Source organism: Cyprinus carpio, chromosome A7, assembly GCF_018340385.1.
Source record: "Cyprinus carpio isolate SPL01 chromosome A7, ASM1834038v1, whole genome shotgun sequence".
NCBI classification, from domain to species: Eukaryota; Metazoa; Chordata; class Actinopteri; order Cypriniformes; family Cyprinidae; genus Cyprinus; species Cyprinus carpio.
Window position 1 is genome coordinate 39166568 of NC_056578.1, and position 16540 is coordinate 39183107.

The 16540-nt window shown below is 39.6% G+C and overlaps 1 protein-coding gene across 2 annotated transcripts in view; it reads right to left on the reverse strand.

Annotated features, from left to right (window-relative positions):
- Positions 1–1682: 1682 nt before the first annotated feature.
- The window catches only part of LOC109078972 (ubiquitin carboxyl-terminal hydrolase 10-like), a 34516-nt gene continuing 19658 nt past the window's right edge, over positions 1683–16540 (reverse strand). Inside the window, exons 3-15 of one of the 2 annotated variants that reach the window (XM_042761117.1) lie at positions 16208–16253; positions 15782–15841; positions 13697–14899; positions 10981–11072; positions 10753–10862; positions 10029–10085; positions 9835–9937; positions 8998–9097; positions 8728–8905; positions 7590–7755; positions 6180–6324; positions 4923–4988; positions 1683–2662 (exon numbers count right to left, since the gene is read on the reverse strand). In XM_042761117.1, coding sequence (XP_042617051.1) covers positions 2475–2662; positions 4923–4988; positions 6180–6324; positions 7590–7755; positions 8728–8905; positions 8998–9097; positions 9835–9937; positions 10029–10085; positions 10753–10862; positions 10981–11072; positions 13697–14899; positions 15782–15841; positions 16208–16253 — 2514 coding nt within the window. In that variant the 3' untranslated portion in view covers positions 1683–2474. The remainder of the gene's footprint in view (positions 2663–4922; positions 4989–6179; positions 6325–7589; positions 7756–8727; positions 8906–8997; positions 9098–9834; positions 9938–10028; positions 10086–10752; positions 10863–10980; positions 11073–13696; positions 14900–15781; positions 15842–16207; positions 16254–16540) is intronic. The other variant, XM_042761118.1, reaches the window with a different exon arrangement.

The following is a 16540-nucleotide window of genomic DNA, read 5'->3' on the forward strand; positions in this document are numbered from 1 at the left end:
AAACCGGCAATATGTACAGAATGAAACCTGACATTTCAAATGACAAGAAACTGGGATTACATGGATTCAAAGGAAGATTCCGAGTATGCTGCTGGGATAAAACAAGCTCATTCAGATGGATGTGAAATTCATGCTCTGCATTTCTACAGTGGAAAGATGAGTTCACACCAGCCTAACGCAGGAGTGTGTGAAGAGCTCAGCTCAAAGGATCTGTTCCTGGAAGCAACGTGTTGACTTTCTACAATTGCCAACAACAAAAATTGTGCGCATTTATGAGTGGCTAAAATGCACGTATCACTTGTGTAAAGATTGGATATACCAAGTGTTAAGCCTGAAACATTCCCAAAAAGTTATTTGTTATTAGAGGGATATTCAGTAATAGGGTGATGAACAAGAATGTGTGCAAAGTTTTCAAACACTCATTATTTAAACCACTTTTATTTAGCTCATTTGATGATTATTTCAGCTACCAACAAAAGTTTTTAGTAATTTCAGCTGTGTTTAACAAAATTTTCCACCAAAGTAAGTGCAGAAAATGCAAAAAGTCTGTCTATCCTTTCTGGGCCTAGGAAAGTAGAGCAATGTTACAGTGTTAGTTATTAAATCAAAATAAATTTTCATGTCAGTGATGCTTTTATTATGTGGAAAAATGGAATTTAAATTACAAAAAGAAAAAAAAAGTGGAACAAGGTCAAGCATAGTACTTATAACTTTATTCATTGTTGTGCTTTAACCTTGGGTCATTTCCTTTCAAAAGATCAATTTTAATGGAACAAACTATATGAATGGCGAATGGAGAAAAACTGGATGAAAAAAAAAAATCAAAATACAACCAAGTATAATATTGATGATGCAATGTCTCTAAAACAGACACAAACATAATTTGTTGTTTGTGCGCATCTGGGGTTGCACTAAAGGCTTAATCAGGCAAAGCTGATCTCACCTCGTGCAACACAGCAAATTAACTGCATTAAGAGACATTTCTTGCCATCCATTCTGAGATATTATCCTCAGAGCTGCACACGGAGCCTCAACATGTACATCACAGGCTGACTGCTCGGAGCGGGCTAACATACAGAATGAGATGCAGACCAGATGTATCTCAACACAGCTCCCTCTTGAAACTTGGCAGGAGTGGCTCAGTTCTTGCTGCTCTACTGACATCAAAAGGCAGCCAGTGGACAGCGGATACACTTTACTGATATGATACAGGAAAAGACCGAACAGAACTAATGAAAGATGGCGAGAGGGGACAAAAAATAAAATAAACAGGAGTCAATATTCATGATGGAGTCTTGGACATCTCTGGTATCTCGCCAGCATGACTGCATGAAAGTACACAAAAAGCCTAAAGAACAAGCACAACCCCCCCCAGGGAGCTGATTAAGGTGACGGCCGGCAAGATTCAGATTTTTGCATTTAATACTTTTAAAACTTAAATATCTGCAAGAAATGCGCAAACGGCGCACATCTGCCTTTTTTAATCGACCGTTTTTTTTTTTGTTTTTTTTTTTTGTGTGCAAAGATTTTTTGTTATTTTTTATATTATAGAGCGTTTTAATTTTGTGATATTGTTTTTATTCATTCATACACAAAAATATCACTGAAGCTCTCTCAAGCCAAGAAGCCAATGTTAGTTTTTTTTTTCTTTTTTTTTCTTGTTTTGCTTTTTACCATTTCAGCACACTGCAGCACCCTTTCTCCCACCCGCTCTTTGTTCTTCCCATGACTCAAGTGTAATCTAAAGCATCAGGATTGTGAGAGAAATGGGGCAGAGAAGAGGTTGTGGTGGTTTTGGTGGAGTTGAAGTGTCTTGCTTGTGGAGTCGACAAACTCCTACATTGAGATCTATACAAATTTTGGTAGCTTGCTGGTGTTGGGCCACTTTGATGCTCTAGTCAAGAATTTAACGGGCTCCACTTAACTGCTGCAAATTAGGCCGACATCTCTTGCTAAAAGGCAAAACACTACATATTTTTTCCTATGCCATTTAAAAAAGTAAATTAAAAAAAAAAAAAGAAAAAAAAAAAAAAAAAAAAAAAAAAATGATTTTCTCCAGCAGTCCATCAGCCTCAACTGGTTTGAGTTCTTTCGGCCGGGATCCTCTCTGGCCATTCAACATGAGGCTGTGGATGTTTGCAGTGATTCAGGTCTGTTTCTCCGAAATGGAGCGTTCTGCAGTGCTAACATATCTCCCCACAGCTTCTCCAGACCCGCGCAAGGCCGTGTGCAGAGGGGGAAAACACTACTACAGAAAAGTCTTCAAAAAAAAAAAAACAAATTGGAAAAGCTGGCTCTCTGGAATAGCAGGGTTGAGGGAAAAAGGACAATCGTGAAGTTGGGCAGTGTTCCTGTATAGACACGTGGTTGTGTGTGTGTGCGTGTGTATGTGAGTGTAAGAGAGAGTGTCTGCATGTAAACGTGTGTTTGAATGTTCATCTGTGTGTGCGTGTTTGTGTGTACGAGTATGGTTTCTACAGCAGGTCCACACGACGGTAGTACAGCAGGTAGGCAGTGCGCTCTGCAGTCTGCTTCACCACCTGATGCTGATTGATGATCTTCACCGCCTGGTCATCAATGCGCAGCCAGCCGTTCAGACCGATGTGGAAGACATCTGTAGTGTAGTGGCCACCCGTGGCACTGTTCCCATGGTGATAGACAACTGAGGGGGAAAACACAAACAAACAAAGGATTCAATCTTAAAAAAAAAAAAAAAAAAAAAAAAATTTACTCAAATTTCCAAAAAATCGTATCAACCAATAAATTTTGCTGCCATTCCTATAGCGGGGTAGATATTTTTATGCAGCTATGTAAAAATACAGTGACGGATATGTCCAAAACAAACCATAAGGCGGCAGAAGTTTGTGGAGTTTAGCAGTTTACAGTAACTAAACAATGTCCCAACCTCTAGCATCACACAATTCAACTCGTGCGGTGCATATGTTGCCTTTCTATAATGAACCCAGACTGGATTAGTCACATTTCACATTTAGGGGGAGTCGTGGCCTAATGGTTAGAGAGTCGGACTCCCAATCGAAGGGTTGTGAGTTCGAGTCCCGGGCCGGCAGGAATTGTGGGTGGGGGGAGTGCATGTACAGTTCTCTCTCCACCTTCAATACCACGACTTAGGTGCCCTTGAGCAAGGCATCGAAACCCCCAACTGCTCCCCGGGCGCCGCAGCATAAAATGGCTGCCCACTGCTCCGGGTGTATGTTCACAGTGTGTGTGTGTGTTCACTGATCTGTGTGTGTGCACTTCGGATGGGTTAAATGCAGAGCACTAATTCTGAGTATGGGTCACCATACTTGGCTGAATGTCACGTCACTTTCACGTCACTTTCATTTCTGACTTTTCCCTCCTTGTGTTTGACTGTTGTTTTCAACTCAAGTTTGGCATCAATGCAAAAACAGCTTCACATTATGCAAGACTTATTAATCATCTGTTTTTCATCTACAGAGTCCCAAATAGAGAAGAATTGATTAAACGCATTTCATTCATACAGCATTAAAAGAAAAAAAACAAGCATTACTACATAGTGATTATAGCAAAAATAATTGTAATATATTGTGAGTGTGATAAGTGCAGTGATGCATTGATTATACCAGCAACTTTAAGCACATTTGTTGGGAATCTCGAATCACCATTCCACATTCAAAACCTTGACAGATGAAATTCCCATTTCTTGCACAACCCTTGCACATTATCAGGGGATTTGATGTTTTCCAAAAACGTGTTTTTACATAAATATGTAACTTTGGGTGCCTGGAGTGCATGTTAAAAATCTGTTCATGCTTCACAGGCCACAATACTTTAAACAACCTTTAGACTGATTTAGACTCAGATTATAAACCTCTTCTCCAAAAGTATAAACTACAACAAGCCCTACATAATTAATGGTACTCTAACATTAATTGCATGAGAAAATTGGCAGAATACAGACTTAATAGGACACGTTCAATATTTACCGCAGTAAACTCACAGTAAGGAAAGGTGAAATATTTTGTTTGCTCTATCACAGGCGATTAAATGTAAAAATGTGGAGAAAATAATTCCTGTATTTTCTGAATTTACCAGATGTTCAAACATGAGAAAACGGTCAGAAAAGAGGCTTCAGGGAAATTTATTGGTATGGCAACTGTTGCTAGGGGTTGCTGGACAGGCTACCCGACAAGCAGGGAGCACATTTTTCCCCTCAGAAAGGAAAATAAACTACAATTCACTTCTGGAGGTGGGGAAAAAGGTGAACATCTCCTGTAAGGGAAAGCCATGTGTGTTTAACCAGGTCAGGGAGTCATGTGTGGGGGGAGAGAAGAGAAAGACGAGGCCTAACTAGTCAGCAACAGGAAGGTACTGGAATGGTGGTGCACGTCTTGACGAAAGCCATAATAAAAGCATTTGCGCATAGACCTGTCAGGTAAGTTCATATAAACAGGATTAGTATCTAACAATGGAAAAGTTCCAAATGACAAATCACCGGCCAGGAGATTGTGCCACACTGTGTAGCTGAGGTCCATTCTTAAGAATCAACAATGTGTACACAAGCTCACAGCAAACCTGCCTGGTTGGCTTTCCCCTATTTCCTTAATGTAGTTATGCATGTGACTATCAGATGAACTACATTTTATTTTTTATTTTTTTAACTCTTAGCTATCACACATCTTAAAACAGATGGTGGAAAGTTTCTTAGTGTCACTGATATGCAAGTTAACATCTAGATTTCTAAAGCACTAGAGATGCTGTGGTCACACTGTACCAGGTACATCTCTCAGTGCTTTACAGAATGGACCAAAAATGGCACTTACTGATTTTTAGTTATTGACAGAGATAGTTTATAATTTAGGGCTCAATGCACAACTGCACTGTAAAGAATAGAGTTAAATGTAATTGCAGCATAACAAAGGAATAAAATCAAACAAACATACCTGCAAAGAGCCTGTAGGTTCTTTGGCCTTTCAGAGTTTTGCCCCGCACCCCCGGTGACAAGAGATCTGAAAATCATGATGAATCATTTCAATATACAGGAGCGGTTTTACAGATGGCCAACTTAAACTATTAGGATGATCCATTTGACAGTTCTGAGAACCAGCATCACAAAAATAAAGAGAACACACACAATAAATAAATAAATATTGAACACAGAGAAGCTGTTCTGAATAGAGTCCAGATAAATTAACATGCATACTGGTGTTCATGGTTACTGGTTGTTTCCAGTTGGAGGTCTAACCTATTTCATAAGCAGGAAGTTATTCACAGAGATGTCTTTATGCTGCTCACTCATTAGTGCTCCTTTAATTTTGGCCAGGTTCATATTTAGTGGGGAACCTGGGCCCATATTCATGAAAATTCTTAGTGCAAAGAGTTGCAACCAATCACAATCTTCAAAAGAATGTTAAATTAAAATTTAAAAAATTTTTTTAAATTAAAATTTAAATTTAAATTTATGCATTTAGCAGACGCTTTTATCCAAAGCGACTTACAGTGCATTCAGGCTATCAATTTTTACCTATCATGTTACACCTAGCAATGGGGTCAGCCCCGCCTCCTCACTAAGATGAAAGTTTTTGTCTTTTCCCCACTCAGAGTTGCTCTCAAATTGGTCCTGAATCCCTCTTAAGCTAAGATTCCAACTTCGAAAGTTTTAAGCTAAATTAGGAGCTTTATGAGAGGAGCCCTCTGAGAGGAGCCTTAGAAGCTTTAAGAATATGGGCCCAGGTCTCTTCATGGGTAGCAGAATTGAGAGCACAACTAGAGTTTTGCTCATAAACTCAACCACACTCACCAGATTTTCAAAGTTATGGCTTATCTTGAAACAATCCATTAAAATAGAGAGATTTCTCAAGTAAAACTGTGTGAAAGAATAGAGACGGCATGCGCACAGAATGAGGAAAATGTGTGTGGAAGATAGAGACTACGAAGTAATACGTCCATCTCAGATGCGAATGGCACGGTTAGCCTATAATGTTCTTTATTTAGTAGTTAGAGGTTACTATCAAAATAAAATGACAAGCAGTTACAGTGGGATGCAGATGGCGGAAAACAGGATTTTTATTCTCTTGTTGTCACCTAGTAAAGAACAAGCGAAACTGAAATCATGCATCTGAGTAGTTGGTGAAACCGGCTAAAATCAATGTGATATCAGCAAAATAGTTTCAGTGAAGAAATAAAAATGAAATAAGCACCTTTACTGATCTCCAGGTCGACAGGGTAATCAATATTCTTGACCAGTTTTTGACATCCACCAGTCTTCTCAAAAACAAATCTCTTGAGGTGAAGCACCAGCACTGGAGGAAGCTCTTCAAGAGTCACTCTCCGGCTGATTTCAATCTAAAGCAGAAAAAGATGATAGGAAATCAGCCACAGGTTTCAACTTACTCAGCATCAACATTAAAACTTTCTCCTATTCCATCTAAATATGAAGAGTTGATAATAGTGGTCGACTGATATATCGGCCGCTATTTTGCATTTTTCAAATATCGGCATTGGCCGATAAGTTTTTCTGCTTGGCCGATGTGTTAGAGGCAGGACTTTTATTTTGATGCATACAGCTATCTCCCTCTTGTTTGCTGTTGTCATTAACAGTTCTGTCTAATATGGATAGAAGTCTGTCTAATAATCAGATAGAAAAGATAAACAAAGGAATTAATGTATACAAAAAGTATTGCTTTTATATTATTAGTAATAGAAAGGCAAACATTATAATACTTTCTCGTTTGCTGTCAGCATGAAGCAAATAAGCATTTGTATCTTTTAAACAAATCTTCGAATGGCTAATGAACATTTAATTTCACAAACCTTGCAAACTTAGTCGAATCCAGCTGTGAGATCTTGTGAAGTGTGCATTTTTATCCTGCATGATTGCGTGTTCTCTGTGTCCGTGTGAATTGAATGCTTTAAATTGTGATCTCAAATTATGCTACGCTTTACGCATTTGCCCACAGTCATATTCATGTCATTTTCTCTGTGTGCTGTATGTAAAAAGAGTGTTACCCTGGCTTTATTTGAAAAATGATTCCCAATGCAAACAAACTTCCCAGAGTACAGAGTGGCCTGTTGGTTACAGTGCTTACTTCCTTTTTAACCATATTTTTATTAAATATTTACTTGTGAAAAATCTAAAGTACAAGTATGTTTATTTTACACATTTATTTTTTAATCCATTGTCAAATGCTTTCAAATTTCTTAAATATTAAAATAAAAAATAATAATAATTATATTGGCTTTATATCTGCTCCCTGCTTTCCAAGATATCGGCATCGCAATCGGCCAATATCGGTCAACCACTAGTTGATAATTAACCATTTGTAGGTTGATTTCCTATTCCTGAGTTCCAGTCCTGAGGTCTGGCACCATGAGCAAATATTTGAGCAACTGCACATCACAAATAAGGGACAATTTTCACATTAATACATTTATAAAACGCAATTCTAACACAAGTAGACAGCTACAAATTTAGCAGTAATGGCATTAAAATCCATCTCAGATTTCAAGGGAAAACATCAATGCAGCAGTAAAGACAGCCATGTCAACAGCTCACAGACAAACTAAGAGACATTTGTGGATAGATGATGTTTACTGATAGTGATTCACACCTCCTGCTTGCTCTTAGTGGTGTAGCCCTGAACGGACTCCCGCGCCACCAGTACCTCCAGGGCCTCTTGGACTGTGCGGATCTTCTCCGATTGGATGTCCAGCTGCAGCGTGAAGAAGGGCTGCAAGGTGGCTGACTCTTTTGAGCTCTGCTGGTATACCACAGATCTATTTAAAAGAATGAAAGAAAGAAAAAATATTTAGAATAGTGGACCAATTTACATCTAATAAAGTAGTAAACCACTACACCCTGTTACAAGAACAAGACAAAAGATCAAACTAAACAATATTAAAGAAATTAATCATACGGTCTCGTGAAATGAAGAAAGTTGGCAACTAAGTTTGTTTATAATGAAGCACCATGACAGCGACCATGGCTATATTTATGATGAGAAACAATTGAAGGAAAAAGTAAATAACCATATATAAGTAAAAAGCCCTAGAGGGCTTAAAACCATCAGTCCATCAAATTATATGCTACTATGAATCTGAAAACCAAAAACTGTAGGTTGCTTACAGGAAAACAAAAGAAGGGCTTAGCTACGCAATTAATTTCTCCATCAGTCAACCAAAGACTCCATAGCCAAACCGTATCCCTAAACGCATAGAGAAAAGGCTTCATTTAAGCCTTGACGCCCTCACATGTTCAGGCGTCTGCATTTCTGCAGCCACCTAAATTAGCTGGGAGGTGGTGGTGAGCCACAGGGTTTGTTATTCAACAGTGAATTGTTTGTAATGGCTGCAGCCACACAGCTTGGAGGAGCTTCAGGACAACAGGATGGGCTGAAGATGGCATCACACTCACTGAACTCTTGTGTCATACCACACTCTGCAGTGTGTGCCAATGAAAAGGCCAAACCCATTCCTGGTGCCATGGCTTTTCTTTTCCACAAGTTTATTTTTCTTGTAGAAGTGCTGCATATCTGTCTACCTCTGAGGTCTAATGTGTCAAGAAGGTCAAGTGCCTCAAAGCCACTGTTATGAGGATTCCAACTCTGCAGCAGTGGTTCTCAAGCCTTGTTTTAAGACTAGATAGAGCTTTTGGGGTTGTGTAGAATAGCATATAGGAGCCTTTACAACCATGGATACACAGAGTACCAGCTTGACAATAGCTGACGTGGAAATGTGCTCAAAGCCTACCTGATGTGGCCACCAAATATGTCGGTGATGGGAGTGCGGATAAAATCTGCCTGCCGGGTGATGGAGGTTTTGTTTCTGGGCCCGACCTGTTCCCATTCATCATCACTGCCTTCCTCCTTCTCAGCAGGGTCTTCCTCCGCTCCAGGCTGAGACTCGGGCCCATTTGGTGTGGGGGCTTCTGTTCAGAGACAATGAATTTAGAGTGGGCAGGACACCAGTCAAGAGCCTGATTTCTCCTGCAATTAATGCAGAAATAAGAAGGGAACATACTCTCTTCCTGTGGAGAGATAAGCTTCTTCAGTGCCAGCATTTCCTCATGCAGTCCATTTAAAATGAAACCAAGGTACTCCTCCGCATCCTCCTGGCGCCCCTGAGAGAAAGACAGAAATCATTAACATGCTAACAGTGCCACACACTTTGACTTTGTTCCAAACAAAACCAGTTACCAATCAGACAATGACTATGCTTTTGAATGAAGGTACTACTTTCAGAAATTAGTGGCTTCCAAGGCACCATAAAGCCTAATGACTAATGAAAACCAAATTATATTTTAATATAATTACTACAATGCATATTTCTCAGTAAAACTGGAACAAGAATAAATTTCAATAAATTTGAATAAAGTTCTTTCAAATCAACTGCCAAATGGTGCACGATTATGGGAAATCATAGGCGGCAAGAGATACTGTATGTCCAATTCCTCTGTAAACTGTCCGCAAAAGTAGTATTTCTCAGGTACACTCTTGTTCTTCCACATCCGGAAGACTGTGTATCCAATGATTCAGCTCATTAACTGAGGTCTTTATCTTACAGCATTGATCTTGTTCATTTGTGGACACACATTCCTCAATGTTAGTGAATGTGCAGACAGATACAAAAAGATATGGAACAGGAAGGTCTTGTCCTTGGATGTGCCAAGCACAAATGTCTATAATTATTGAGAGTTGACCAACTAGTAAATTGTTGGTGGTAATTACTACCAAAAATTACATGAACTATAGATTTATAATAGTTGTTATAAATGTGTACCACTGGACACCCTCAAAGAACAGGACCTAAGCAAAATCCACTCTTTATTAAAATCAGCCCAGTCTTCATAATGCTTACCTTCTCAGAAAGGCTTGATTTGATGAGGGTGAGTTTATAGATATATGTGGGTTCAAAAGGAGCACCCACTCTAAGGTCTTTCATTATCTTCTCTCCAGCAGCTACAAAAGAGAAAAGGATAATGTGTAATATTATTAATGATGGTGGGGTTATTAGATGATTTTTTTTTTATAATCTGTGGAGAGTTTTTATTTTTGTGTTTAGCCTTGGAAGGGACAGGCATATTGCTGAACTCATTCACAAGCCGAACACTACAAGACAAGATTATGGTAAACTTATTAGAAATGATTAAAAAGACTATCCTCTCATTTCACTGCATGCAGTAAATGGCACGAAACCGCAGACAGGCTAATTCTTCTCTTCTTCAACAGCAGTAAACCAAACTTTCAATAGTAATTTTATAGTAAGTGGTAGGCAGACAGCACTAAAAAGTGGATTAGGTCCCAGAAATGTATGTAATTGTATATATTTCATATTAAACATATTTCCATCTTAATTTGAAACTTGGAAGCGAACTAAAAGATAAGACTGTTCATTTATTACGAATGATACATCTGGTATCAGTGTACCAATAGATGCTTCCCTTCATATTTCACTCCAGTTAAAATCAAGACTCACTTCTGAATGGTGAATTTCCAGTTCAATGAAGTTTGAAACTAATGTATGCTGTGGATGTTTGGTAGTTCTGGTCTAAAAAAAATTATGTGGTGGCATATGACAATCTTGCATTATAGATAAGACCCAAGTTTAAAATCAATCACGCTTATGCCTCTTTCTTATTTTGAATGTAGTTCTGGCATTTTAAGCTGGTAAATGCACGGAATGGATATCAAGTTATAACTTATTCCAGATCCACATTGTATAATAGCAAAAAATAATAATTTGATAATTAGGGTAGCAAAGTAGCCTGAAACTTACAAGTTATCCATCATAGGTGTGGATGTGCAGGGTCTCTGAGTCTCAGTGAAAAGGGGAAGAGACTTCATCAGATGATACATGGGGGGACATGCAATCAGGGCCTGCAGGGTCTAAAGCTCAATGTCAAGGAAGTATAAATAAACAAGACAACACAGGCTTGATCAATTCAGTATTGTTGAGTTTAAACAAGATCATTAAAACTGGAAGTGAGGCAAGGAAAAAGGATACAGCATTGATATAGCACCAGTTTCCCTTGTTAATCAGTCCTCTTGGTTGCAAAGACACTGGTTTGTGTATCAACTTCACATTCTCGATTAATTCTGACAGATGGAAAGAAAAATTAATCATGTTCATGGATGAAATACTAGGGATGTGCTAACCTCATATTTTCAAGATGAAGTAATAGGGGGGTTGCTTGTAATTAGGAAGACTTGCATGAGCTGACCTGATTGTGTTTCTTTGGGGAGCATTTACATGAGATTGTTTTTGAACAGAAAAATAATTTAACTAGATATACAGTCTAAAGAAAGACAAGTCTGGACAAATTAATCAATCATCATTAACCGTCACTTGTCAGTGGAGTGGAGAATAATGCCATGTCCATCACTCTAACCTTGCATCATGTGACTGATGCACATGAAGCTAACTGTGGCAAGAATGAGGAGTATTTTGTACCACGCCTAGGAAGGGAGACTGAAATAATGGTACAGCTCCCATGGTAACGTGGAAATCTAAATTTATCAAATTTTGAATAGAATTAGTGTATTTTTCAGTTTTGCTATGCATGTCAAATCACCATCTTCCCCTGGGCAGTAAAAATGTTAATGTTACTCCAAGCTGAAGGGGATGCTTAAAATACAACCCATTTTACTTTTTACTGAAACTGAAAAATCAATTGGGAATCGATTGGATGGTTTAAAGTGTAGTAGCTATTTGCCTATTGTTCAACGTTGGCCAATAGCCTGTCGCACATCAGAAAAGAAAAGTAATCTGATTTATAATCATGATGAATTATACATAAGATTTATTAAAAAAGGGCAAAAAGAAATGGGGTCCATTTCAATTTCATGTTGATTCTAAAGTAACCGTAGTAAACAAACAGTAATGGTCATTTAAGCTTGTCGCTTTGGGTGTCTGTGGCTGCACAGATTTCATCCAGGCCACATCACATTCATTATTAACTCAAACCAGCAGCTAGAGTAGAAATGCAATCTGAAAGCCAAACAAAGTGCATAATGGCACTCTGTAGATTTACTCTGAAAAGTAAAACTAACATACGAGGGCAGCCAATGGTCAGGACAAGAGCTGAGATTCCTCTCCACTTAGTGCCTGCCCAAGCGACTTCCATCAAAAGAGATAAGAGCGTGACAAAAGGAATGCTGATGGAAATACACTTGTTTTACAACCACCTTTTTTTTGCTCGAGTATAAATATGTTTAATAAAAAACAGATTCACAAGATCATAAATCCCATCTCCATTAGCAGCCTTGAAGAAAAACACATCTGAAATAGTCACAAATGGCATCAATCAAGCAGACGCTCTTCCTGTTATGCAACGGAACATGCATTTACTCAGGAGAAGAGTCTAGAACGTTCGTGTGGCACATAAGCCAGTGCTGAGATCAATAGAATGTGTCCAATCATAATACGGCAAGTCTAAACAAAACACCAGACAGTCGTTTTATAAATTATCACAGTTTTCTTGCGCAAGATTTTTATTTGAGGAACAGCAGGGGAAACCCAAAGGAGGATTTAAAGCAGTGGAGAGTCCCCGTGATTGGGTCCAAGGTCATGAAATCAGGACACAGTTTTAAAATATGCAGTAGCCATTGTAGCAAATCAGCAGTCAGGCTCTGTCTGAAAAACCACCCTGCTTTTGTACTTCAGATGGAGACAGACTGGGATTCCCATGAATTCTCATCCTGAGCATTAATGTTAGCAATATGATGAGTAAACAGATCAGCTGGGTGGGCCTTTACCCGAGACACGTCATGATTAATTTGAGCAACAGGATGAGAAAATTTGGTTTTTATAAAAATTATGAGCAAAGAGGTTGTAATAACCCATCTGAAGTGTTTAAGAGCTACAGAGGGGGCTTATGGATGCTGCCAGCAAATCAGCAGAACATACTGTTGCTGCCATCTTGTGGACAGAAACATGAATCATAGAATCAAAAGGAATAGTTTCAACAAATTGAATCTTCAACTCACGTTTTTTCCTTTTCTGAAATACAGAAGGGAAATCTAAAAGAACATTTACTCAGCTTTCTTCTATAGTTCAAGAGATCACTGGCTGCATCCAAGAGTATATACTTCCCTACTATAAAGAAGGCATAAAAAAAAGGTACTTGAAAACAGTAGTAATGTCCAAATTCATGTGGAATACAGTACAAGACATACAGTATGTACCACTTTCATTGTGTTTTTTTTTGTCATTTTTGGACCTCGACAGACGTGGTGACTAGTCATTGTAGGCAAAAGAGCAGCTTGAAGATTTTTTTAAAGACAGAAATAAATATGGTTTGATGCAATGACAGGCAATTATGACATTTTCATTTTTGGGTGAATAATCTCTGTAAGCAAATGAGTAAGCAAGCATTTCCTTCAGGGTTGTGATGATAGACAATAGTATCGTGTATCGATGATAGTCAGAAATATCGGCTGTGGCAGATGCCTTTGACAAAAATATTTGTCAAATTAATAGATAATTTCAATAATTATAGATACCGAACAATATGAAACATTATGTAGTTGATATATTTTTTAGCTATATCGCCCAGCCCTAACTGGCGATTTCACAGGCTGACGACAGGACAATATGACTATGGAGCACACTGGGCATCACTAAATTGCTTAAACAACCAGTTGATAGACATTTTACGTGCAATGCAACATTCTTTGAGGTCTGGACTTAAAACCATTAACATAATCATGTCACATTTTACCTGCCAATTTTGGGGCCATAGGGTCTTCAGACACAGGGATAGGGCCATCGTGCACCTCATTGGCCTTTTCAGGCAACTCTGAGGCAGCCGGAGTGAAAGCGACGACAGCAGGTGTACTCTTCACCTCAACATAAGCCTGAGGACCTCCAGGCAGAGGCTTGGAGTTGTGGAAGAGGCTGGCCCAGGATTTCGGGGGGTTGGCCACAGGTACTGCAGTGGAAACGGGCGAGACTACCAGCTGAACTTCAGAGTCTAAGGAGAGAGGGGTCACAGAGGAAGCTGACTGCTCCTCGCCCGTTTCAGCCGGGTCTTGGAGTCCGTCTGCGGCTCCAGCAACCGAGGCAGTCTCTGGCAGCCCGTTAGCCTCCCCCGAGCCCTCGGCCTCCCTCTCATCAGTAGTAGCAGAAATTGTGGTTGTGAGGGTGGCCACAGCAGCATCAGGGGGAAGAGGAGATGGTGGAGAGGAGCTGTGCCCTCCGTTACCCAGGAGTACTGGACTCTCTAAGGCAGGGGGTTCTGCATGTTGCTCTGCAGTCCTGGCACTCTGTGCCACCCCGCTGCTCTGAGAGGACGAAGATGAAGTAGACAAAGAAGCTGCACCATTTCTGTCTGACAAAGAGGCAGCTCCGCTCGTCAAGTCCAATGTCAAATTGTCAGGGCTTTCACAAGTCCTCTGATGGGAAAAAGGGTCGGCTTGGGGTTTGGACGTGCTGGAGGTTACAGAATTTGGGGGGATGAGCTCAGCCTCAGCTAGCACTTCCCCTACCATGTCCTCTGAACCCAGGAGTGGAGCATTTGGAGTATGTCCGTTAACCAGGCCTGAGGCCTCCACTTCATCTGTGGCCACACCGGTGCTGTTGGAACCCTCCAGGTAATTGTAGTATCCCGGCGGTCGCTTTTTCTTTTTCTTCCGTTGTCCTAAGCCGCCCGAAACCCCATCCATGTCCGAGCAGGCCTGGTGGCTGCCCAGGACTGAGGTCTCGGAGTTGCTGCAACATAGGGAGTCGAAGTCTGCGCCATCTGGGATATCAGCGACTGCCGTGGCTGTTGAAAGGGCTTTCTGAGATGGTTGGCAGCCTAAGATGAACTCAGGGGCCTGAGGATTAAGAGTGCTGGAGACTTTGTACAGTGAGTCTTTCACTGCCACAGACTCCGCATTCATTACCTCATCCACACCAAACTCGATATGCTGGTAGTCGTCTCCTGTAGATCAAAACATCTCAGTTAGATTAACATACATGTAAAAAGGCACAACAAAACTGGAATTTCCACAGAGAAGTTCTCTATTTTAAATTAGACACAAGTTTCCGGTTCCAAATCTTAACTTGATTATTCAATAAGCTATTCTAAAGGCTAAAAATATGAACAAAGTTTTATTCCCAACAAATCATGTAGTTATTAAATCAAATACAACAAATCTGATAGGATACAACAGAAGTGGCTGTGGTACTGAACTGTGCAGACTAAGCAGTGAAGGATAGTTTGAAGTGAATGAAACAGCGTTAGTGAATGCAAGTCACAATTACTGTAAGACTGAGTCTTAAAAGTAGCCAGTAATCAGCGAAATCAAAGCACCCAGAAGTCATCATGGGAAGAAGTTCCCAAGCAGTGGATAAATGAATAGATAAGACCATATCCTCTGTTAGTATTCATTTTAAAGGTTTTATTTTAGGAAAGCATGAAGAACGAACTCATAAGCAGGTTGTGGACTGCCAAGACTGCCACGTTTTCAGGTGAAGTTAGAGGTCCTGAAAGACGGTCCATGAAGTCACATTCTTAGTCCACTTCTCGAGATGTGATGGATTTAGGAAGAGAATTTCCAGAAAAGTACAAATACAAATAAAAATGTCAAAAGTCTCCCACCAACTCCAAGCACTGCAGGTAGATGCATATATGCACCAGAGAGATGCCGGCACCTAAGCATGCAAAGCTCCAAAGATTAAATGGACAGGCAAAAATGAGAAGTAAGGGTTTAAGGTTGAAAAAGGGGAAGGTTTAGAAAGCTGTCAGTGTTTAAGACCTGAGTGTTGAGTTCTGCAACATAATCAGAAGAGTAAGGCACTGTGTAGTGGACCGAAAACTCACCGCAAACCTGCCGTCTCAATGATTCCATTATGTAAGGCACAGCAGGAGTGCAGTAACCTCCTAAATAATTGATACAGATGAGGGTGAAGGTCACAACTACCTGAGAGGGCAATATGATACTGTCTCGGGAGAGATTATTAGAACTACAGAGATTGGCATTTAGCCTAAGGAGGTTTATATTCAACTCAGTGATGAATGAGGACCATTCTACCAATTAAGGATTAGGATGTGAATAGGAAAAATTTATATTACGAATTTTGTTTTCCATGTGTGAAGATGTAAGCTACGGTCAATGCATAAAACATGAAAACCATTGTATGTGCTCATGTGGGAGTAACTGTTGTTAAGGATTTCGTAATTTATAACTCATATCTTTATTTCTGAATCAATACTTGTAGCAACATTCAAGTGAGGCTTTGATCTTACCTGAGGAATGGCTGACGCAGGAGACTTTATCATTGAATGGGGGAAGCTGATAAGAAATTTGCATGAGATTAATCACATGAAGTCAATAAAAGTAGATGTACACAAACAAACCTTTCTAACCTACAAATTTAAATGCATGTTATCTGAACAAAACACAGGTTAAATTTTTATAATATGTACTTTGGAGTGGAAGGCCAGAGTTTAATTTGCAACTAAAACAGACAGATGTAGTGGTGTGGTAGTGTGCTATGAAGTGTTGAATTTTTTTTTTTTTTTTTGTATGGAAGAAAAGGAGGGAAAAAGGTGGATGGAGAGTATGGTAGCATAACATTG